General features: G+C 38.0%; 1 protein-coding gene across 2 annotated transcripts in view; it reads right to left on the minus strand.

Annotated features, from left to right (window-relative positions):
* The window catches only part of LOC137257915 (cyclic nucleotide-gated channel beta-3-like), a 161,699-nt gene that overhangs the window by 76,013 nt on the left and 60,453 nt on the right, over positions 1-25,233 (minus strand). For both annotated transcript variants that reach the window (XM_067795422.1, XM_067795423.1), the window contains one exon: positions 20,124-20,346. In XM_067795422.1, the coding sequence (XP_067651523.1) occupies positions 20,124-20,346 (223 nt within the window). The remainder of the gene's footprint in view (positions 1-20,123; positions 20,347-25,233) is intronic.

The following is a 25,233-nucleotide window of genomic DNA, read 5'->3' on the forward strand; positions in this document are numbered from 1 at the left end:
CTATGTATTGATGAAGGTGTATCCAAACATGGTTGGTAAATTCCTTGGGAACTGACATAGAAAATATGTCTATGTATTGATGAAGGTGTATCCAAATATGGTTGGTAAATTATTTGTGAACTAACATTGAAAATATGTCTATGTATTGATGAAGGTGTATCCAAATATGGTTGGTAAATTATTTGTGAACTAACATTGAAAATATGTCTATGTATTGATGAAGGTGTATCCAAATATGGTTGGTAAATTATTTGTGAACTAACATTGAAAATATGTCTATGTATTGATGAAGGTGTATCCAAATATGGTTGGTAAATTCCTAGTGAACTGATATAGAAATTATGTCTACGTAATGATGAAGGTGTATCCAAATATGGTTGGTAAATTCTTCTTGAAATAACATAGAACATATGTCTATGTATTGGTGAAGGTGTATCCAAATATGGTTGGTAAATTCCTAGTGAACTGATATAGAAAATATGTGTACGTAATGACGAAGGTGTATCCAAATATGGTTGGTAAATTCCTAGTGAACTAACATTAAAAATATGTCTACGTATTGATGAAGGTATCTCCCAATGTGTCTGGTATATTCCTAGTGAACTAACATTAAAAATATGTCTACGTACTGATGAAGGTGTATCCCAATGTGTTTGGTAAATTCCTAGTGAACTGACATAGAAAATATGTGTACGTATTAATGAAGGTTTATCCAAATGTGGTCGGTACATTTTCTGCTGAACTAACATTGAAAAAATGTTCATGACTTGATGCAGATGTCACTTTTGGGTGGTGTAATTCTATGTAACAAGATTTATCTACATGTTGAAAAATGTAATAAATGTAAATAAAATTGATTATTGAAACTTAGTAACACAGCGAGTGATTTTTGTATAGTAGCAGGTGTCGGATTTTGGTATCTATCACATCAGAATTCCCAGTAAGCCTTTTCTGATTTTAATTGGAAGAAAAAATCTAAATTTTAATTTATTTTTTAAAATCTGAAATAATAAAATTTGTATTAAAATGTCTATTTTGAAATAATAATACTCTGAATCCGGACAAGCGAACATTGTCAAGCTTGTGTGCTAATGAGCTGTTTACCATGGACACAAATATATCTCTTCATACATACAGCTATCGTGAGACAAACACAGTTACACACATAAGTAAGAAGACATGACTTACCCACTAGATATCCTAGATATTATTTTCTGCGTAAGAGAAGCAGTGGATGAAACACATTCCGTTATCCAGGAGCTTTTCAGCGACATTCTTAATCATTAAACTCACAATCATTTAAGTCTGGATCTACTGCTCGATCATAGAAATGTCACTGGTATATAAAAATATTGTCCATACAGACTGGCGGCTGAGAGCCCACCTGACATCATGGCAACAGCAGAACTTGGACACACAGAAATGTCAAGAAAGCCATGAGTAGCTGTACAACGACAACACGCATTGTGTAACATCGGCCAAACTATGCAACTTCCACAATACTGTTTAGCTTGCATGGCCATGTTTTGGGAGCAGTTTCTAGCCAGATCATGTGGCTCATCTAACGGTAAACCTTGCCCAGAAAGGTATGTCAACATCCAAAGAGGAGGATGGCGAAGATGAAAACACATCAATGTTTAAGTCCGGCAGTCAATAACTGTCAGGAATTGAGTTGTAGCCATCAAAGACAGGTATGATCAATATTTCCTCACAAAGACAAATGCAAGTCATTAAGTCCGGTGGTTGAGCTATATATACCTCATTTGAATCAGATCCGTTTGAATTTGTTTGGCATATGTCCTGGCGTTTTCGAAATTCACTCCAAACAATGGGGTTCAGTTGAAGCAATCCTTTTCTCATGGCCTCTTGCATAGACAACATGCAGTTCACAGAGATCAAAACCTAGAGCTAAATAGGGAACATGTCTCATGTCACAGATGAAAGTGTGACTGAAGTGACAGATTTCTGATGGTTCCAAAACAGTAACTAAGAAAGGAGAAGGCAAACTATTAAGGCTGAAAGATTCTGGAAGCAGCTTTTATAGAGTTTTGGCACAATTTCTTGGATGTGTTTTCCTAACAATTAATGTTATCAGGAAGGGTTGTTGGAGTGGTGATCTATGACATTCATATATATTTTTAACACCCATGTGCAAGCATGAAAACACACACAGACACACACACAGAGACAGAGACAGACACAGACACAGACACTGTCAGACACACAAGTTTCTGAAATTTATATACATATAAACAAGTGATTTCTTTATTTTCATAAGTGGCTATTCGGGCTTGTCAAGTCTAGGGCTGAGCTGCATGAAGCAATCTTAGCACTACAATGATTGTAACTCCCATTCTTCAACATAGACTTAAGATAGTCATACTGCTAAGATTGTTTTGTGCAAGTGGGCCCCGATATTCATGCTTGTTGAAAGTCCTTTATGTACACACGAACTTTCGCCACATAATAGCTCTTAACATCATAATAGCAATAATAACATTCATCATTATATCATCCTAGACCAGATCTCATCTCACCAGAATATTTCTTCCAAGTCTCACTCTTTCACACAAGGAATAACAAAGTTGGTCTCTTTCCATTCCTGACCACTGGAATGAAGGGGTAATCATTTCGGGGACTTAGAAATAGTCCGGACACACACAAGGGTCACTAAAGATGGTAATGAAGTTGATTTGTTGTGGTTAAGTACAGGGGGTGAGGAGATTTGGGTCAGGGGAAATGTGCTGGATGGGGGCTGTCTCATTCAACATACCCTTACACTGATGAGAACACGGTCCTAATCAAGTGGTGGTGAGACTGTCGATAATGTCTTCTGACATATCAGGTTGGTTGGTTTGTTGTTTAACGCTGAACTCAGCAATATTACTGTTACATGGCAGAGGTTTGTAAAGAATTGAGTCTGGACAAGACAATCCAGTGATCAACAGTATGAGAATTGATCTATACAATTGGGACATAATGGCATGTGAGTGAAAACCTGATCCTGTTTGTCGAGTCTTCTGACAAGCATGGATTACTGAAGATCAATTCTAACCCGGATCTTCAAGGGTCAACATATCACACATTGTGAAGTTATGTATATCATGGTAACTCACACTAAGAATTTCACTTGTACTTCTGTGTTAATAGAGTTGAAATGATTCAATCATTTTCAATCCATATGTACCAAATACACTGACTGTATGCAGTCTGGGGGTTTATTCAACACACTGTAAGATGTGAAATACCATCCCTAAAATGAGGAAGTGTTTAGTGTGTGCTCTGAGTGAGAGAATGTGGTTCTATGCCACTTTCAGCAACAATACAGCAATATCACAGCAGGGAGCACCAAAAATGGGCTGCAAACGTATTCATGTGGTGAAACTTGGGTCTTTGGTGCGACGAGTGAGTGCTTTAACCAATAGGTTGCCCCATCGCCCGTCTTATCGTTTCGTCCAATCACTGTTACTGATTTTCAAAAATCTTCCTCATAAAAATAATTTACAAAAAATGTAAGAGAGACACAAGTCTGCCAAAATCTCTCAAAGAACAAAATATACATTATAAATATATCATATTTACAGTACGGAAACGCAAATACTGTCTGTTTCTCAGAAAAAAGATAATATGTAACCTGTGAGCACTATATAAAATCTCCCCTATACTGTGAGCGTTAAGCACTTAATTGCCACCTACTAAAGTCAACCTTCCAACTCACGTGCATTTTGTACCCTTCTGCCAAAGTAACTGTGCCAGTTTAGAATGGTACACAAAGTAGTGATCAAGACTACCAGAAGATTTTAATTTTTGTGGAAGACGGTGAATGTGTGTGAGTTTGTTAGACAACTGCCTTTGTGTGCTCATGAAAAGGTGGCTAATTACTTTGAGGGTGTCCTGAATGGGACTCAACCCAACAAAAGAATGTGCATTTTACTAAGAAAGTGTTATCCCAAACATATCATGTTACAGTAGAGCATTGTTCAAAAACTCATTGCATTGGTGTCGGTTGTCATGAAGGAGTTCAGCTTAAGCTAAACTACTGACATATGGTTGCATTTTTTTTTTTACCAATGGTGTCTAACTCTGAAAATGAGGCATGGGTTCAAATTTTTGTTTTTTAAAAAGCCACTTCCCACAGAGCAAGTGACTTCAAGAAAGTAACTTGTCCTGACTAATTTTCCACTTGCCCTGATTTTATGACACAGCGCTTGATGTTAATGTTTACTGGACTATTTATCGAAGAGTGATAAATTTCAAAGAACGATAGCTCTAAATTATTATTATTGCAAAATCTAATAATTACATTATGAGCACACATGAAATGAAATTCAAGTGTATTTGCAGTTTGAAACTGTAAGTGGATTATCTAGCAGTCCACAGACAAGTATGATACCATTATTCAATTGCCCGAAATGAAAACTGACTTGTCCCGGGCACTGGACGATGGGATTTTTGAACCAGTGTTGAAGGTTCAAATCCCAGGAGTGACTCAACCCAAAAAGGTACTCGGATCGGTACTGAGAAAGTGAAATCCTAGATATAACATAAGTTACATTTGACCCCTTGCTAAATGTAAGATCTGTGGTTATATGTCTGACGACGACCTGTGAAGATCCGTGAATGAACTGATCGTAAATAATTCATGCTTGTTAGAGGTGACTCATGGGATTGGGTGGTCCGGCTCACTGACTTGGCTGACACGTCATCATATCCCAGTTGTGTAGATCCATGTTCATGCTGTTGATCACTGGCCTGGTTCAAACTGATTTTTCAGACCACTGCCATATAGTAGGAACATTGATGAATGGGGCGTTAAACAACAACCCACGAATCAATCATACTATTGACTCACTGGTGACAAAGTTCTTGACAAGGCAACAACTAATGGCTGCCCACATGCATCAACTTACAATGATGTCTCAACTCTTCCCACGTCTCATTTGCAATTTGAGATTAAAATCAACTTTAAACTAAATGCTACACTTTTCTATTTACCATTCCTCAAAGTTAAACTCTGGTGTTACAAATACCTAGTTCTGTCCGGAAGCTCTCTATCCACTCTAATACATTCCTATTAACATATTGCATTCGTGATCCCTCCAGTTTAGCCTGTAAATGTCTCTGACTTTTGGTGCCATTACAGCCAGCCCAAGCTCTGACAGAGGCAGGTGTGGGAGTATCATAGGGGATTAGCATCAGGGCCCACAGGTAGGACCTGGTGGGAGGGGACACAGTCAGAACAGCTGGGATAGCATAGGATGGGGGGTGAGTGGTTTTGGTGGATGGTTAGGTGGCCTGTACAGATGGAACAGCTGGGGTTGTAGGGTGGGGGATGACACAATGGTGTGTGTGTGTCCACGCGTGCATGCATGCATACATATGTGCATGCAGGCATGAATGCATATCTGTAGATTGGCTGTGTAAGCAAAAACAGCTGGAGTTTTAGGGTGGGGGATGACAATGACAATGATACAATGTTGAGGTTTCTCCAGTGGAACACTGAGCATTTAATGATTCATAGATAGGTGACAGGTGAGGTTGGACATTTCAAGGTTTAATTTCAAGGTTACACAAGGCTTGGGTTTCCCAAAAGAGGTGAATTATTCCCATATCCCAATCACACTGCAGAACAAACATAAAAAAAATTCCCATTTGATGTCTCACGGACACACCTGGATGACATTAACGCCTTAAAGATGCCAACAAACACAAAGAACCTTTGTGATGGGAATTGGAAAAACCATCAAAACCACAGCATCCACACTTGTAGACAATACATCATGTAATTATCACTGCATCCCCATCCTGAGTTCAAAAGGATTTAAAATACAATCCACTCACTCATATGCTTTGATGGTCCTCATGGACCTGGTTTTTGTTTTTATAAATGTCAATGAGTACTAACTGAGACATTGTCACAAAAAATTCTGAAAAGGGATTTGTGTTGTGAGACATGCACATTGCATATATTCCTTGCATCATGAAGTCGAGGTGAAAATCAGATTATGTCAGCCATGGTATTATGAGGCTCTGGGGAGAAAAACAACAAAACCACTCTTTTCTTGGCTTTTCTAATTGATTTGCATGCAAATATAACTGAAGTCGATCGACTAGCTCAAATAACTCACAAAGCTATTTCAGTGTGGTGCTACAAAATCACAAACACAAGGGACTTAGCCTAAAACATTTTAAGCTTTAGACTTCAATACAAAAACCAGACATTTTCCGGACAGAAGGGATTTAAGAAACAAATGGATACAGGTGAGGTGGATGCCCTTTGAATGTACAATCAACTACACAATTTTTAATCTTCCTAAACACATATGAGGGGTGTTCAATAAAGATTTCTCTCGACCCACTACTGGTTTTCACATGTGTCTGAAACTTCATGTGAGTAATGACACATATGTGTCTGGGTCATGTGGTAATGCTCATCAGTGAACTATGAAAGCTACATCTTTGACAAGCGTTGTATTGAAAATCTTTGACAAGCGTTGTATTGAAAATCTTTGACAAGCGTTGTATTGAAAATCTTTGACAAGCGTTGTGTTGAAAATTTTGACAAGCATTGTATTGAAAATCTTTGACAAGCGTTGTGTTGAAAATCTTTGACAAGCGTTGTATTGAAAATTTTGACAAGCATTGTATTGAAAATCTTTGACAAACGTTGTGTTGAAAATCTTTGACAAGCATTGTATTGAAAATCTTTGACAAGCATTGTATTGAAAATCTGTGACAAGCATTGTATTGAAAATCTTTTTTGACAAGCGTTGTATTGAAAATCTTTGACAAGCGTTGTATTGAAAATCTTTGACAAGCGTTGTATTGAAAATCTTTGACAAGCGTTGTGTTGAAATTTTTTGACAAGCATTGTATTGAAAATCTTTGACAAGCATTGTATTGAAAATCTTTGACAAGCGTTGTATTGAAAATCTTTGACAAGCATTGTATTGAAAATCTTTGACAAGCATTGTATTGAAAATCTTTGACAAGCGTTGTATTGAAAATCTTTGACATGCGTTGTATTGAAAATCTTTGACAAGCATTGCATTGAAAATCTTTGACAAGCGTTGTATTGAAAATCTTTGACAAGCGTTGTATTGAAGAAAGGTGTGATAATGAAGCCAGCTGAGTACTGAGCAGTTATCAAGCCTTTGTACTTAAAAGGTCGCACACCAAAAGTGACCTTTGATGAAAATTTTTGGAGGATGGCCCATCACATGACAATGACATCACCAGTTTAAATTTGTTTGGAAATCTGTGGAAACTGCTCCCATTCCTGGTCGACCTCATTCAGCCATTGATGAAGACAGTGTCCGTCAAGTGGAGACTGCCAGTTTCAAAAATTGCCATTTAACTGTTAGCCAGTTAACCCATGATGACAGTTGCATAAAATGATGGGAGAAGTATGTAACTGTTGGTGGTTGCTATGTAGAGAAGGACTAATAACTATGCAAGTTTCGTTCCAGTAAGTCCACTACAAGTGGGTCAGAGAAATCTTTAATATACACCCCTTGTTCATCTACATGAACTAATTAACACATCAATCACTGCATGCATTACTGCATATGAATTTTAGCATTAATAAGTTTCTCAATCCCAAATTTGGAAAAAAAAACCAACTTGGCTTCATATTTACCACGAACTTCTCCTTTTTCACGCCATAACACTGGGAATCAGCATTGTGGATCAACACCCTAGCCTTTCAGGTTGTTATCACAATGACAATATAATCTTTTGTCAAGTTTTGACCATTTTGACAGTGGTAATATTTCACAACAATGACCAGTGACATCACTGTCATATGAAATACTGATGAGCAGGGATTTGCCTTGAGTCCTGTATTTGAAGGTCCTTGGGACTCATTCACTTAATTTTCAGGGGTCATGGACAGCAAAATAAGGGTCCAGTACTATGTAGTAATACTGTTGTAGTTCAGTTATTGTTTTGTGCATCATTGTCATCACATAATTAAATGCCAGTGATACTATAATCCTGCAAGTAACACTCTTATTGATAAATTATTGTTACTTCATATAATTTTGACAAAAAGTATTTGAACTTTCTCTGTGTCCCTGTGGATGCGCTAACAAATTTTGTTGTGCCCATTGTCAATTTATTTGTGTATTGGAGGCAGGAATTTTTTCCCATAAATTCCTGAATGCATGTTCTTGCTATTATTTCATTGTGGATATCTCAGTATGATTGATAACACCTAAATTCAAGTAAAAACACTCTACAAATATGATAATGAATGTTAAATTGTAGAGACTGCAAATAAATAACTGAATTCATGAAAGATATGGTTTGATTCACTAATAATGCAAGGGAATCACAACAGTCCTGACATATACCACACCTAAACAAAGGAGACCTCCCAATGTGAATTATGCTCAGATGAACCTGTAGGCCATTTTTGTAATGTTCATGGTGGCTGGAGTCCCTACCAGTCTCAACACACACCATGTAGACGCACAGATGTAGACCAATTAGACCAATACATAAAGGCTAACCACCACTGAACAAGCCCAACAGCAATGCAGACGTTTACGCACACTGTCCAAAGCTCACCTGAGATACTGATAATTATGGATCATAACAAACTGTGTGATTCAGAAAGCCCTTAATTTGTTAGTGTGGACTTTAAAGGGGAATGGCCTCTGACAAACAGGCAGTGTGGCCATGATTGATTCAAACTGTTCAAATATGACTTTGTTCGGTTGCAAACGGAACTTTCCATTGAACAGATTTTCCAACATTCCATTGAACAGTTTTTCAATACTCCATCTATACTGGGACAATGTCCAGGTTCCATCATGGCACAACTGGATTTCATGACTGAAGTTCAAGATCTTTTCACTTCAAATAGTGACATAAATGTTTATTTTACCTCACAGATAAATGTTGCTTTCTGACTGGCAGAGTGCTCGTCTATTATTTTCAGTGTACCCCCCTTACAAGCGAGTAACATGTCTATGTACACCAATCCCGCCTCATTTGGTACTTTGTGGTAGTAATTCTTTATTTCAAATTACATTGAGTCACATATGACATACCAATGTTTTACAATTGCAAATCAATGGACGGGAGATAGCTCTAAATCTGTTTTTCTCGTCTGCAAAATCTAGCAATGGCTACAAAAAGATTTGTACCCATTCTTCTAACAATTCAACATGAACATTCAGGTGTTCGGTAAGATAAATACATTGTTTGGGCTCACAGAACATAAACAAACACTGGGGATACATCAAGCCAAGCCCTCCCCCTCGTGACCAGTGGACAACTTACATGCATTTGTTAAATATAGAGGACCCTCTCATTCTGCTTATACCAGCTTCAACAATCCCCCAAACCCTCATGCCAAATAGTAATTACTTCACCCAGTAAGTGACGATTCATACATCAATGGTAAGTCAAGTGGCTTGTGTTCCATGATCTTGGGTAAGGGAAGAGCAGTTACGAGTGACTGGTGTGGTTCTTGTCAACTCTTAACATGAATACTTAATCCATCTACACCATCATCAACACTGATGAAACTTTGCAATCTGCATCTGTTCCATCCCTCTTCTCCTTTGCAGGTGTTAGCAATAGTCTTAACTACAATGACATCTGCTATCCTGATGAGACTCTATGTCTCGCACTCATGAAGATCCAGATTAGAATTTGTCTTCAGTAAACCATGCTTGTCATAAGAGGCAACTGACAGGGTGGTCTGGCTCGCTGACTGGGTAAAGATTGACACATATCATCATATTCCAGTTGTGCTGACTGATGTTCGTGATGTTGATCACTGGGTTGTCTGGTCAGATCTGATTAATTGCAGACCTCTGCCATAGCTGGAATATTGCTGAGTGTGGCATAAAACTAAGCTCACACACTCAGCGTATAACTACAGGCAGTGTAGTTGCCCATCACTGCTGCTGCTGCTGCTTGAGACAACACAAGTTGCCCACTCTACTAACACCCCTGTCCAGCAAACAATAAGTGTTTTCTAGTAGTACGTTCTGCCATCTTTTCTTTTCCTATCAATGATACAAGGATCCAGACGCCCACACTCATGTCAGAAAGCTCTTCTCTTATCCTACCTGCCTTGCTAACCTTTGTCAGTATGATAGGAAGGTATTGGGTGTCTCAGAAAATCTGATTTCTAGTCTCACTTTATCATCTGCTGGCAGCCAGAGCTGGTGTGTAAAGGACTGGTGGTCTAAATAGAAGACAGAGCTCTAGAATAAGATTTAGCACATGTGGGTACTGTGCCCACTGTGTTTTGTGTTTTGGAGTGGGCATTATGAATGTTGAGTGGGTATTTATTTTCCATTACCCATTGCTTTGAAATATGTGGGTATTTCAGTGATTTTTCTCAGCTTAGTATATGTCATTGAGTATGTTTACTTAGCAGATATCTACAGCCTTATGTCATACCTAATCAAAACCAACTTAAACATAATAGAAATGATTTCATAAAAAAACACTCATTCCATACTTACAGTACAACCTCAACTCCCATACATACAGTATAAGTTGATAGCAATCAATGATTTTTCAATGCCAATCATTTTCAATTTTCAATGCATAATTGGAAATTTTCTATGCATATTTTACCCAGATATGCAGCTTACCTGGGTCTATGAGAAGAAAAGAAAATCCTTTCCACATTCATAAGAAACCGCTGCTTAATCAAAGTCGACTGTACAAGTGACTTATCATGAGCAGATAATTGTTTCAGTGGTATTACAGCTGTACGACGCAACATCATGTTTGTCACTGATTTGAACTGTTCATGTGAAAAATCATAGAATAAAAGTCAAAGTATTAGGGGAATTGGGCTTCATATCCAACCAAATAATAAGCATGTAATAATTTCTTAGAACCAGCATAAGGGCATCCTCGATATCTCCAGGGTATACGTTCCGATAAGTCTCCACTATACCCTGGACGCATCTACGGCTCTGCCCGATAAATTTATTACCTCCCTTTGTTGGCTCTGCCTTCTCACAGTAGCCAATCAGCTAGGCCGCTGTTATAATCGAGCTTGCCAGTGTCAACAAAGGTAGCGGTCGCAACTGAGATGGTTTGCTCGCAGTGTGTCCCAGATTTTAGGGAAATCATACAAACAAATTGACAGGTCCGAAACTTTAAAACAACATATGCAAGAACGCCTTCTACCTCTTCCAGAGAACCCCTGCATGGTTTCTATTGCCAAGTATAATCGGTTAGATAATTAAAAAAACGAAAGTGAGTTGTGATTGGTTCGCTCAACTTCCCAGTGTAGACACCTGATTGGGTCAAAAGACAGTCAAGGGAGGTAATAAATTTATCGGGCAGAGCCGTAGATGCGTCCAGGGTATAGTAGAGACTTATTGGAACGTATACCCTGGAGATATCGAGGATGGCATAAGGGCAATTCTAGAACCACTCTGTCACATGATTGTAAACTGGGTAAAAGATGTAATAAACACATATGGAATGTTGTTGCATGCTAGATGTTTTGAGAAACACAGAGATGATCCCTAATTCATAAATCTACAACATGTATGATGGTTGCCTGAATAATGAAAACTGAGTTTGAAATATCTGCCTGCCCGACCGTCCAGGATGGGTTATTTTCAATAAGGACTGCCAGATTCTAAAATGCACCATTTAGACATGTATATGAAAATATTCATATTTTTGGGTAATAAATCATTATTAATTCACTTGTAAAAAGAAATGGATAACTTCCAATTGGATGATAAACTACTTTGCTTGTCAAACCTAAATAATTTGTGGGCAGGTAAGTTTTGGTCAGGGCTGGCTAGTTTGACATCTAACTGGCAGTGTGGTCTGCCTGAAAGTTTGGGGTGTATGTACCCTGATGAAAACTGTCCCACGCTGTAAAAAAACAAACCGAAAAAATTCTGAACAGTATAAAGTTCATAAAAGGGTAAGTCTATGCCTCATTTTGGTTCAAATTAAGAGCACTAATTATGCACAGAAATAATCTTATATGCCACAGATATGGACTACAAAGGACAATACATTGCAGTTGTTGAGCAAGCCAGTTCCACTATCACAACCGTAGGACCAGTTACCACAAGTCACCACAAATTTAAGCAACTCAAGAACATGTTTACCACCAAACACACTAGAACTCCACAATGAACCCCTCAGTGATACATTCCCTTGATTCTAGGTCCAGTCTGATGGCCACCAAGTCCCTCAAGCGATCTGAAGTAAGTGAAATTGTAGCTAACACATATAAATCTAATTTGAACTGGGACAAATGTAAAAATCAAGATGCACCCCAGAAGAATTCCCATTCCACTCTTAGTCACTTAGCAACAACAGCCCAACAATCAGCCAATAGGATAAGAATAAATCCCTTCTGTCTGAAAACAGATTTGTTCTGGGCCTACAATTTGCCTCGATTTCTTCTTATTTCACCTTCTGCTGGGAAAATCCCCCAAACCTGACTTCTCAGGCCACTGGTAAATTAATGGGCTTGACCAGTGCGGATGGTTTGAGTTTGTGTCACGCGAAGTCACCTATTTGATTACAACTAGAGCCTTGATAGATACTTGATGAACGTAAATCTGAAGCAACTATTCCCAGCCATGCAGTGTCAGGTGGGGATTAGATGAGTTTCTTTGTGACTTAACAGTTCCCAGTTGTCTATGTGTCTGTGACAGGTATGACCCTGGCGCTGGTATTCAGTCCCACAATGCATCCACTTAAAACTGTCTACACTTACACTCATACAGACTGTCAGTATGTCCTTGATTAAATCACCATATTACAATAACTCTCACAACCCCAGGCACAATGATTTCACAAACGAAAAAGTATTAAATTATTGCTGATGGGATGTTAAATTTTAACTTTGTGGCTTCTCTAATTTTTCTTCTGCTTAGGGAAGATCAATGTATTTCTTTTCAGACTTGGTTCTTTAATATGTCAAGAGGAATAAAGCAAAGGATTTTGTTTTGTTCACATACTGTTTAATGCAATCTGGATGAGCTGTGGATGCTTCCTGACAGGATTTGTTTGTTTGTTTGTTTGTTTGTTTGTTTGTTTGTTGTTTAACGCCACACTCAGGAATATTCCAGCCACATGGCAGTGGAATATAAACGATTGAGTCTGGAAGAGACAATCATATAATCAACAGCATTATCATGCATTATCTATGCAATTGGGAAACCATGACATGTCAGCGAGTCTGGCCACCCAATCCCATTAGTTGCCTCTTACAACAAAGTTGCTGAAGACCAATTCTAACCCACGTGTCCCTGTAAGGGGGACATGCTTATCCTGTTCACAATCACTTCATGTATTCATTGATTTTCAGTGATACATTCATATCATTTTCAGTGTCATTCATCATATTTAGATAAGTAAGGTATCTATTTCATCTGATAAATGTCTGGATATTCTTGATATTTATGTTATATATTTTAAAGTTGTCATGAGTCATCTTTTGAAATATAAGTCAAAATGAAATCCAAACATATACTTTTCATCACAGTTTTCACTTTTCTAATCAAGTTCTTTCAATGACAAATATACTTCAGCATCGTTGCTCGAAAACCATGAACACATGTACAAAACTATGCTAAAATCTAGGTTCTAAATGGAAGCCTAAATAGAAGATAAAATTGCATTAACAAACGTATTAAATTATCTTATTAAGTAATCAAAAGCGGACAAATAACCATCTTCTCTTTCTGAAATGGTGGTAACCAAGACTTAATACATATTCCAAATATACATGGGTCTTATTGTTTATTTCAGTCAGGGTTAGTCAGTCTCACAGTGCCTAACAAAATTATTATGCCTTCTGCACAGTTCTCCCTGAAATGCTAAAGCCTTATGTGAAGCAAGTCTAGATTTCTTCAGGTTCTGAATCTCCCATCTTACTGGGGCTCGTTTCAATTTAAAAGATATTACTTGTTTTTATCAAAATCATATATATTGAGAGACAATGCAAAAGTCTGTTTCAGTTTCTGTATGACAGACTAACTTAGTCTGATATATAGATGCAGACTCTGAACAAAGACAAACACGCCAACTTCACAAGATTATTAATATCGAGAGCAATGGGAACCGGGGCAATCTTGCGTCAATAGTTTTGTGAGTTGTGGTTTAGACTAGTCAGATAATAACAGTGTGTTATCAATACAATCTACATATATACATATCTACAGAAAACCTATCAGAAAAACCCACATGTTTACATACAAAGACAATTCAGAATTTCACTGCATTTACAATGGCCAATGCATTCTAGTGCCCAGCACTGATGCCCTCAACACAGCCAGGCATGCACATCCAATACAATTGAAAAAAATGAAAAATGAATTGAAATTACACTGTCCCAAACTGCACCAATATTCATATTTTCACAGACCACAAATATTGGTGCAAGGGACAGCTATTTATATTGATGGATAAACAGGATTGGAAATTTAGCGCATTCTGAAATAAATCTCAAATAACAGGCTTTATTTGCATCTGAGATTGACCGCCTTTGAAATTTGGAGCAACCATGAATAACACTAGCTCAACATTCCACCAAACCAACTCAGGAAGACAATTTCAAGGTGATCCAGCCCTTTGGTCCAGTATGAGTGTATTTGTTACCAGGAACAGCGACCATATTTACGTGCTCCTTGAAAACTTTTTCTAAATCAAATTACCCATAACAAATGAGAACCGTCTTTTTACCTCAACCCGATAACATTTTGAATTCAAAAAGGAAAAAAGACATAAAACGTTTAATGATGGATCGAGACAGATTTCTACATCAAAGCATCCTGCCTTGTTGGTGGTGAATCAACATCAATGGTTTCCTCAGATGATCACATACCGAGATGTTTTTGGGGGCTTTGAATTGTATTTCTGGTATTTGACTTTGCAACCAAGCAGAGAAGTAATGAAGTGAAGTGTTTTATTCCTTGAAATTAATCGTGTAGTTGAACAGAAAACACTCTATGACAGATGATGATAATTTATGAGGTTTGTAAGAATGTATTCAGAGATCTGCCCTATCACATGAATTTGTTGGAAATGACTTTGAGTTTTTTAAGAAGGTTTCATGCTGCTTTTAACAATGTTCCAGAAACACTGTGGCAAGGGACACCAGAAATGGGCTTCACACATTGTATCCACGTGAGGAAGTGAACTCACAAAGCAGAAAGAGGGTATTGAACTATTTTCTCCTGAAATGAGCACCACCAACTTTAGTCAACGTCAAACTTGCTGCCAAGTATTTCATTCAGAAATCCAAATCTACCAAAAGGCACCAGTTCACTAACAGATCTGTGTGCTAAGTTTGGTGAAGAACCACTGAAAGTTTTTTTTTATTATTTTGTTTAGGTGCAAAAATGACAAATTTGCACGGACAGACAGATTCCATGTCAATACCCCAGCAAAACATGTTGTAGGGGAAAAAAAGCTTAGGGAAACAATTTTGCTATGTATGTCTCCAAAGTTTATATGCTCCAAGTAAGCAAACTTGTTCACAACACAACCTGAAACCTGAAACTGACAAGGACAAAAAAGAGTGGTGTGACCTATGTTTGTATTTTATACAAAAAGTACTAATCTGAAAGTTAAGAACTTTGTCTCTTTTGTTTTCAAACATCTTGACTGAACTGTACAATATTTCTTTTTTAAGAAGGCACAGCAGAAAGGTTTTCTGTCATCTACATGTCAAGCTCTCTGGATGTTGTCTTATATCTAGTTATATGTAACAGTGAGTGAGTGAGTGAGTGAGTGAGTGAGTGAGTGGGTGGGTGGGTGGGTGGGTGAGTGAGTGAGTGAGTGAGTGAGTGAGTGAGTGAGTGGCCATTGTTTTTGCTTCCTCTCTGGTTTATCTGAACATCATGACTGTACAGTCTTCTCATTTTCATTAAAACTTCTTATGTAGATTAGATTACATTAGATTAGATGAGATCTTTCAAGTGGTGTGTGACATGTAGCATCAATAATGTTATACCACCTGACATGTTCCTTGATAAATGAAGGCTCTATGCATCAGTCTATGTGAACTTAAAGTCACAGCAGTAAAAGCTTCTGGTCGATTAGTGCTGAAAGAGTTACGTTACAAAATTCATTGTCCTTCCACCTGACAAATTTTTCACAATAACTTGATCCAGTCATTTATCTAAAAAATTCAATCTCATATTTTTGTTTTGACATTTTTCAAGCTTTACTTGTTGTGTAAAGCATAAATACATATCCCACACAGACAGCATACAGAAATGTTTTTTTCACAATTCCTTACAATTCAAGACATGAATTTATTTCACAATGTAAAAAGAACTGCAGACATAAACTACAACTCTCCATCATAACATAAATAAAAAATAACAAAATAATAAAAAAAAGAAGTCTGAATTGAGGCAGAAGCAGAGGAAACTATATTTGAGTTTGATGCTTTTTTTTGTGCGAACATTTCACGTCCCCTTTGCATTTGTCACGTGGTATCTAAGCAACATTAATCCAACAGTGTCTTTCCCTTCCCTTCTTTTCACACCAAAGTACAAGGTTCGATTCCCCATGTGGTGACAATGTGTGAAGCCCATTTCCGGTGTCCCCAGCCTGTGAAGGTCCAGAGTAGAATAGGCCTTCAGCAACCCATTCTTGCCCCAAAAGGCGACTATGCTTGTTGTAAGAGGCAACTAATGGGATTGGGTGGTCAGGCTCACTGACTTGGTTGACACATGTCATCGGTTCCCAATTGCGCAGATTGATGCTAATGCTGTTGATCACTGGATTATCCAGACTTGATTATTTACAGACTGCTGCCATATATGTAGCTGGAACATTGCGGAGTGAGGCATAAACCTAAAATCATTCACTCACTCACTCATTCTGGTGTCCAACTGCCATGATATTGCTGACATATTGCTAAAAGAAACGTAAAACCCAACTCACTCCTTTCGTAATGAAGTGTCCTGCACTCGTAGAATTCCAGCTTTATGACTGTGACATTGCGATCCAGCAAAAAAGTGATTGATATTAATAACAATGCCCTACATCATCTGGGGCATCAGACATACAACCACTGAGCCTGACCGCATGACCCAATTATAGCTGAGATAAGAATTCACTGGAAAGAACCTATTTTAACCAGGTAACATGAAATATGGAGTGAGTGAGTTAAAGTCACATCAGCAGTATTATAACCATATTGTGACAAAAAACTAAACATCAATAAAAACAATCTTAAATGACTTAAATACCTGTCAACAAAGGACAGTAAAACAACTAGAATTTCAAAGATTTACATTAAAAATCACCAAGTAACCATAAAACAAAATTTCTATATATGGCATATCATTAAAACTAGCTACAGATCACCAACAACTCATGGTTGTCACCATGGTACTGGGAAACAAGGATAAGCTGGACTGGCAAACAAAGATAAGTTGGACTGGTAAACAAGGATAAGTTGGACTGGCAAACAAGGATATGTTGGACTGGTGCAGAGGACATGTTTACAAGAAGTAGCCGATGCAAGGTAATGAGCAAAACCCATTTGGTTGTGAAAGGGAGAACAGATGTAGGTTAGGTCTCGTGGAGTATATGATGATGAAATTGATTAAGTGTATAGCTGCCCATGCCTTGCTCATAAGACTGAGATTTTTGTTCACCCATCACACTACACTTTCTCATGGGCTACCTGGGGCCCCTTCACTCACAATGGCAATCGCCAGTGCTAATGTATGCCCAAAGGTCAATTGTCAGGTCGGGGCTCAACTTATCCTTGTTTGCCAATAGTGAGAAGTCAAATTGTTCCATATCTGCCAGTACACAAAACAGCTGCCACATAACATTAGTCATGCTTATGAGTATTTCACATTTATAAAGACACTGAAAATAAAACTTAAAACTAGAATATATTTCTTTGGCAATACTATTTCCAAATCATTGGTAGATGTGGAGAAATGAGTGAAAAGCTGATTCCCTTTTCGAGCTGGGTTCACAAGACAAATGTACACCCTCTGTATTCTTTAATAAGCATATGATACAATGTCCAGTACACAAGAGCAGTACAACTGAAAAAGTAAATCATCACACCTAGTGATGACAATTTGTAGCTTTTACATCTTTACTGACAAAGTAAGTTTTTCTTCTTCATTCACTGAATCAGCACAATGGCACTTTGTACAAGAGAATGTTTCTTGGGATGAAAGTGTAACAGCTACATAAGCCAACACCTTTAAACAGAATGCATTTTCTATTCCATTATTGTACTTATCTCGCCATATATGGTGTGTACTTGTCAAAGACATAAGTTAGTTCTGGTGACCCTTTCTAGTGTGCATTTGTAGATATTGGTCCATGGAATCATACACCCATACAATATCGGCTGAAACCTTGAAACACATGGGATTAGCTCCTACTCACAGAGAGGCCGCGTCCGTATCCCGTCTTTTGTCTGTCTGTCCCTCAGCATCCATCATACAACACTGGTCAGACTACAACATCACCGCTGACCCCAACTTTATATCAGCAACATGACCTTCACCACCACATCATCCAACAGGACACAGTCCTGTAAATTGGGACACCAAAGTTTGGAGACATTCCCAACTTTGGCTATCATGAAATCATACGCTTCTATTCCATACATTCCACATTTATTCATAAGCCAGTATTTATTGGCAATGTCACACCGAAATGGTTTTGTTTTATGCCAAACCCTCTCTACAGAGGCAACACGGCTTGCTCTTTTTCATGTTTATATTCATAGAAGCTGCCCTGTGTTTTCCAAAACAAGTATCTTCAAAGATAAATGAAGTACATGACCTTTGCTTGTCTCACTGGTGGATCTAGGATTTTGAAACAGAATACGAGGTTGGCTGAGGGGTGGGAGACATAATACATCACAGAGTACAGTTAACATGTAAAAGGTCTAAAAAAAGATGGTCTACCTCAAGATTAATGCCTTGGCTTGAACATTCTCAGTTTGGATAGAAACAAACAGTTTCACTAATACTAGTTCTTCAGTGAGAAGGAAGATACAGAACCTGAATCTAGACTTGCTTCATTTAGGGCTTTTAGCACTGCAGAATAGGAACAAGTTCAGTGACTGTGAGAGAGACTAGTCTTCAACCACTTTGATAAACTGAGTCTCTAAGGCTTCTAGAGGTTCATTCATCACATATAACTATTATTCAGTATGCTAACATCTACTGCTGCATGGATGCACGTGCTGAACCTTCAGTAACGTTTAATGGACTCCACTACAACAATTTATTAGGGGGATTGTATTAATATATGTCTATCATTGTACAACTGCACTGTTTGCAAAGAAGTATTTTCCTATGACAGATAACTGTAACTTCATGTCCAGGTCATTTATTTACATTTTCTCCTGATATTCAGTGGAGTGATGTCTTGGAAACTTCTACAACATCAAGAGTCCACTCTAAATGATAATATTATCTCTATGCCTCGATCAGGTCAAAGTGTGATAGCTGAGACACTTGTTAGGGCAACAATCCTCACACTATGTTGCAGAGACAGAACTGGACACATTCCTAAAAAGTTTATGAGTAGGTAAAACTGTACTGGAAATATGCCAGAAAGTATGAGTAAAGTTCTAGAAGGAAACACTACTCAAAGTTAGAGGGTAGAGACACAGTAAGGGAAACCTTTTTAAAGTATAAGAGATGGGTAAGTTATCTTCCGAGTATGTGAGTAGAGATAGTTGTGTAGAAAACATTGTTTAAGTTACAATAGTTAATTCTGAGACAACACAACACTGGTACAATGAGTACATCAGTGATGACGGTAACCCTAAATAATTGAGTGACTGACATCATTAGAACAGTTCATCCATCAGCTTAGTGAGTCTGACCACTGATCCCTGTGCTGCCTCTCACCAAGCTGTAATGATAATGTATGGAATAAGACCGAAACCAACCCCGACATGAGGGCTGGCAACTTCAAAAACGATTTAACCACACCGAACCTGTTGATTTTGCTTGGATGAACATTTTAAATTTTTACCAGACCATAGGACTGGCTAGCCGTAAATTTAGACTGTCCGTCAGAAATCTACCCAGTCTCGGGTGGTCAGACAAACCTTATTTCATACATAGGTAACGATAATTTTGAATACTGAATGATCTTACTTGGAGACAACTTCGGGGTCCTGTTGCCTGCTGGATGGCCGACTGAAGAGGTCGCTGGTGGACCACATGGAGTGGGTGCTGAGGAGGCCGGGACTGGGGAGAGGCTGCACCTTGGCCTCGCAGGCCATGTCGTTGATGCTCAATGATGATATCGGCTTGAGCCGCCGGTGCGACAACCCTGAGTCGCGACTCCATGTTGAGGCTAGGCTTGACCGACGAACACCTGTAATAATATTGCCATTGTTAAAATCGACAATAAGTCACATATTGATTATCAAATACATTCTGAAATGATGTAAGGGAGTCATGCAAAAGGAGAGTCCATTTCCATCAAACAGGAAATGTGGTGGAGTCCTCTTTATGTGTGTCCTTCAATGCCCGACATAAACTTGACACACGCAGTAGCTGTAGATCAAATACTCTATCCACTGATTTCTCAAGCACAATCAGTCACCAGCAAGTCAACACAGTTCCAACTGGTCCATGGGCGAACCTTCACAAACCTACATCCACCACTGTTATCAACTGATGGATCAAACAGCTATCCGATCCTGATTTTACTGAAGTTTGTTAAGTATGGGACTACATATTTCAAACAATAACCATCCTAAGGAATGATAACGATATATGGATGAACAACTGACAATGAGAGCAATGTTTCGGCTGTGCACTTCCTGTGTTAACCTAGGCTATGCCGTGTGTTAACCTAGGCTATGCCTTGGTATTATTACTGACTTCCCTATGTCATTGTGGGTGGTAGGGTTGCCTTGTGGTTAAAGCATCCGCTTGTCACACTGAAGACCCGAGTTCGATTCCCCACGTGGGTACAATGTGTGAAGCCCAGTTCTGGTGTCTCCCTTGGTGATTATTGTTGGAGTAATCCTGAAAATGGCATTAAACCATACTCACTCACTCGCTCTATGCCACTGCAGTCCTAATCCCCTCTGTACAGTACAGACATCTCACGCTTGTGTATATGTATCTCTATCCACATTCTGTTCACCACTTACTTGATAACTGTGTAAGAACCTACACCAAAACGACTGACTCTCTCACTGTCATAATGAAGTTGTTCTTCCATACATTGTTATCTTTCCTTGGTGCTCCAACTTCTAAATGCCTCTCAAAGATGAAAGTATCCATCCTGTTTTCTAAACTTGTTCAAAACGTTAAACCTACTGGAGTTTGACAACGGATCAGACATGGCTGAACAACATGGCCGCCCTCCCACAATGGTTCTGGAGAATGTAAATTTAAACAAACGAACTGAGCTTAGAAAACCAATAATGAGACCACAATTCAGAAAATTTAAGAATAATTTATCTGGATACTGCCACGATTTGCCTAATTTCTGTTGCAACATTGATTTAAGAAACGTCTGTACATCTGTACTTCTAATACTCCTCCACAAACTGAGATACTGTCACTGCAGTTACACCTAAGTCACTCACTTCAAAGAGATTCATTTGCATTTTGCTACGATATTGCCAAGATGCCTTATGCTGAGGTCTAAGCACAAGCCATAATGGGAAATAATTCTTTTTAATTGTTGAAAAACAAAATATTGACATGTACATAAGATATCCAGATCTTACCAATTAATGATTTTTGGTCAAAAATAGAGTATGTCGATAGCAAGGTATCGATGGGTCCATGGATTCCTAACCAGCTATGGTGTACATACTGTGAGCTGACCAGTCATTTGGTATGACGCTGCAAGGGCATTGAACTAAGAATTTCACTACCTTCTGTTTTCTAACTGACTTTTGGATTGGTCAGATGAACCAATGGAAGATCAGAGCCAGTGAGTGAATCTAATTTCACACCAGCATTCCAGCAACATCACTGCTGGGGGCACTAGAAATGGACATATTGTTTGTACCCATGTGAGGAATCGAACCCACCTCTTAGATGTGACAAGCGAATACTATAACCACTGGGCTATCCCACCACCCCCTTGAACCAAAGAGACAGAAATAATCACTGTTGCAGCAGGGTAAACTTTACTTAAATATGTCATCACAATAAAATATGTAAATATGTGAAATTACAAACAGATGTAGTTTTAGAAACAATGATCCTATCAACATTAGTGTTATACTTTTCAAAAATTGTATTTTAAAATGTAAGCTTTACAAAATTATGCCACCATTCCATACTATATAGCATGAAGTGAAACAACACTACAGGATCACTAAATGATCCTCTTTAAAAAGGCTTGGCAGGCTAGCCTAATGGTTAAAGTATCTGATCAATAGTGATGAACACCTAGGTTTGATTCCCCAAATGTAACTTCCAGAATATTTAGACCAAAAGAAACATTTTAGTCAATATAACACTACTATAAATTGACGGACCTATGTCCATCCAAATCAACAAGCTTGTTTAAGACAAACTAATGCAGGATCCCATCACTGACAAAATGTCTACCTTTTTCCACATGGATCCACAAACAAAAAGAGAAACCAGTCCTTTACCAAATTTACTGAAACATTGGTGGTTCTCCAAGATCAATGACCAGTATCAATGAAAAGACAACTCCCATAAATTCAGTTCAAAGTCTAGACAAGGAAGAAAGAAACCTTACAATTTCAAGATGACAGAACACACAAATTGTGATCAAGCATTCGGAAGAAAGTATATGTCATCTTGCTGAAATGGTTTAATCTCTATCATCAAAAATGTTCCAAACATGCTTCTCAGATAGACATTCATTCTTACAATAACCAGTTCAATGATATTTACTACTATAAAACTGAAGGAGGGTTCTGATATGGACATCTGAATTTCATGAAGATAAGTAGGGTTTAAGTAGGGTTCTTTGTGATATTTGTCTGTCTTTGTTGCCACTGTTTGGGACATCATCCAAACTTTCATGAATACACTCTCATTTGCTTTAGTAATATTTCTATCATCCTGAATTTTTATCACACTTTTCCTCGACCCCTCATTACTAACAGATCTTTGCATAACAAGTGGCTGACACAATTATGGAGTGTGTGAGTTTTGTTTTATGCCACGTTTAGCAATAGATAACCGATAAATACCATAAAAGTGCTTCACACATTGTACTCATGTGGGGAATCTGAGATTTTGGCATGTTTAAAACGAAAGCTCAAACCATGATGTGACCCCATCCCTGTACAGCTTAAATTTCAGCATAGCAAGATTTCAATAATTTTCAAAATTGATATTTTCCAATATAACTGATACCGTTTACCTTCTTGCCTGACAGATAACCAGTTATTATTTATGCTTGCATGTATACTATTAAGTATAGTTTAGGATAAAAAAAAGTATAGGATATTCATATATTTTTTCTATTTACGATTAAAAATATTTAAGAGATGTATCGAAGTCAATCAATGTTGATAGGATATTACTGAATGTTTTGAGAAGGCATCACTTTCAGCACTTCCTTGCAACCATAGCTATTTGGAATGTAGTCGCTTTTGAAAGATGATTGGTGTATGGCATGTAATTTGCATGTATACAATTTTCATTTTAAAACAAACGACTAGAAACAAACACTAACAAATGTGTGATGCAAGATGAGTGTCAAAATTATTGTTCTAAGTGGTTTCTCAACCATCTTGAAAAAAACCCGTCAAAATCAAGAATGGGACCCCATGCCTGTGTATGGGGCTACTGTGTTGCGGCACATGCATATCATGCGTTGTGTTTAGGGGTGGTAATAGAGGGAATTGGTGGTGCGTTCATTAGATGTCTGTCCTTGAAACGTTTGTTAACGTTTACACTTCCTATCCAAACTGAAAGTTCATTATCTGCTACCTGAAGAGTACATTTAAAATAGACACTGCCTGTGTCAAGTCAAATATCTCATTTCTAATCCTTCACATGCAATCAAATTACTATACATCAAAATATTTAATCCTTCTAATACTCTTCATAAGCATTGCTAGAGCTAAAAATTAATATTGATCATATTCTACAACACTGATAGTTCAAATTTTAATGTCCTGATCTCACTGGCAGATGAAAAAAAATACAAAACTAACACAAGGTATTATCTGTAATCCTTTGAAAGCCTGAAACAGACATTCAGGGTGATACTACTTTAAATGAATGTGAAATCCATAGGTTACATTTCCTTAATCCCAACACTTCAACCCACAGTGGTGTTGATAAGCCCCACCTGGACAGCCAATGGCTTCAAACACTCATAAATAATCTCCCTTCAACATCAAATCAATAATAATAAGTAGATCACCCTCATGCTCCACATCATCCCAAAATTATAAATATTGAACCCAAAATGACTAATATTGTTAGTTCTAAACAGCTTTAAACCAGGTTTATTACCAAATAAAGAAAAATGACACTGACCTCAACCTTATAGTCAATTAATCATGTCAACTAGTGTAACATGGAAGAGAATTTCTGCCAGTTCAGAATTTACTTGTGACATGACTGCGATTAAAGCTAAACAGATGTGGTGACGTTACTTACAGACAACCTTCGTTGCAGTCATTCTAACGGAGATTTACATTCCGGCGGTGCTCCATGCTTCAGCTACTACATGTCGGGGCCTAACCATCCAGGATTGCACTAGCGTTGTCTTCATCTCGCCCCTCCACCATCAACTGTCCAGCACTGATTTTCACTGATCGACTGACTAATCAATTCTATAACTGCCTCTGAACAATCTTGATAGGAACTCCAACCCTTGGCAGCAGTTTTGAGGAAGCATACAATAAGTTGAAAAGATTCCACAGTGATATGGATCTTAAAATAAAACTCAAAGACTGATGGAAAGCAAAATCTCCTCAAGAGGAGGGATCAGTCATCGTTGGTGTCAGTGGCGGAGAAATTTTTATCAAGATCGGTGCCTCCATTTGTCGTCCGTCAGTCTATAGTGCTCATTGATAGCAAGCCTTGGTCGACAAGTTTTAATGACAGTGAACATTGCTTTGCAACATATTTAGTAATGTTTAAACGCACATAGCAGAAAACAATTGATTGCTTCAAGCAAAGAACTTTGGCCATTATGTTGTGTGAGAAGAAGACGAAGCAGACGACACATGGATCCTGTAAAGGGTCCTCACATGCGTGCTTCAACAGCAGTTGTGTGTTATTGTTTCAACATACG

This window comes from Haliotis asinina, chromosome 12 (assembly GCF_037392515.1).
Source record: "Haliotis asinina isolate JCU_RB_2024 chromosome 12, JCU_Hal_asi_v2, whole genome shotgun sequence".
Lineage (NCBI taxonomy): Eukaryota > Metazoa > Mollusca > Gastropoda > Lepetellida > Haliotidae > Haliotis > Haliotis asinina.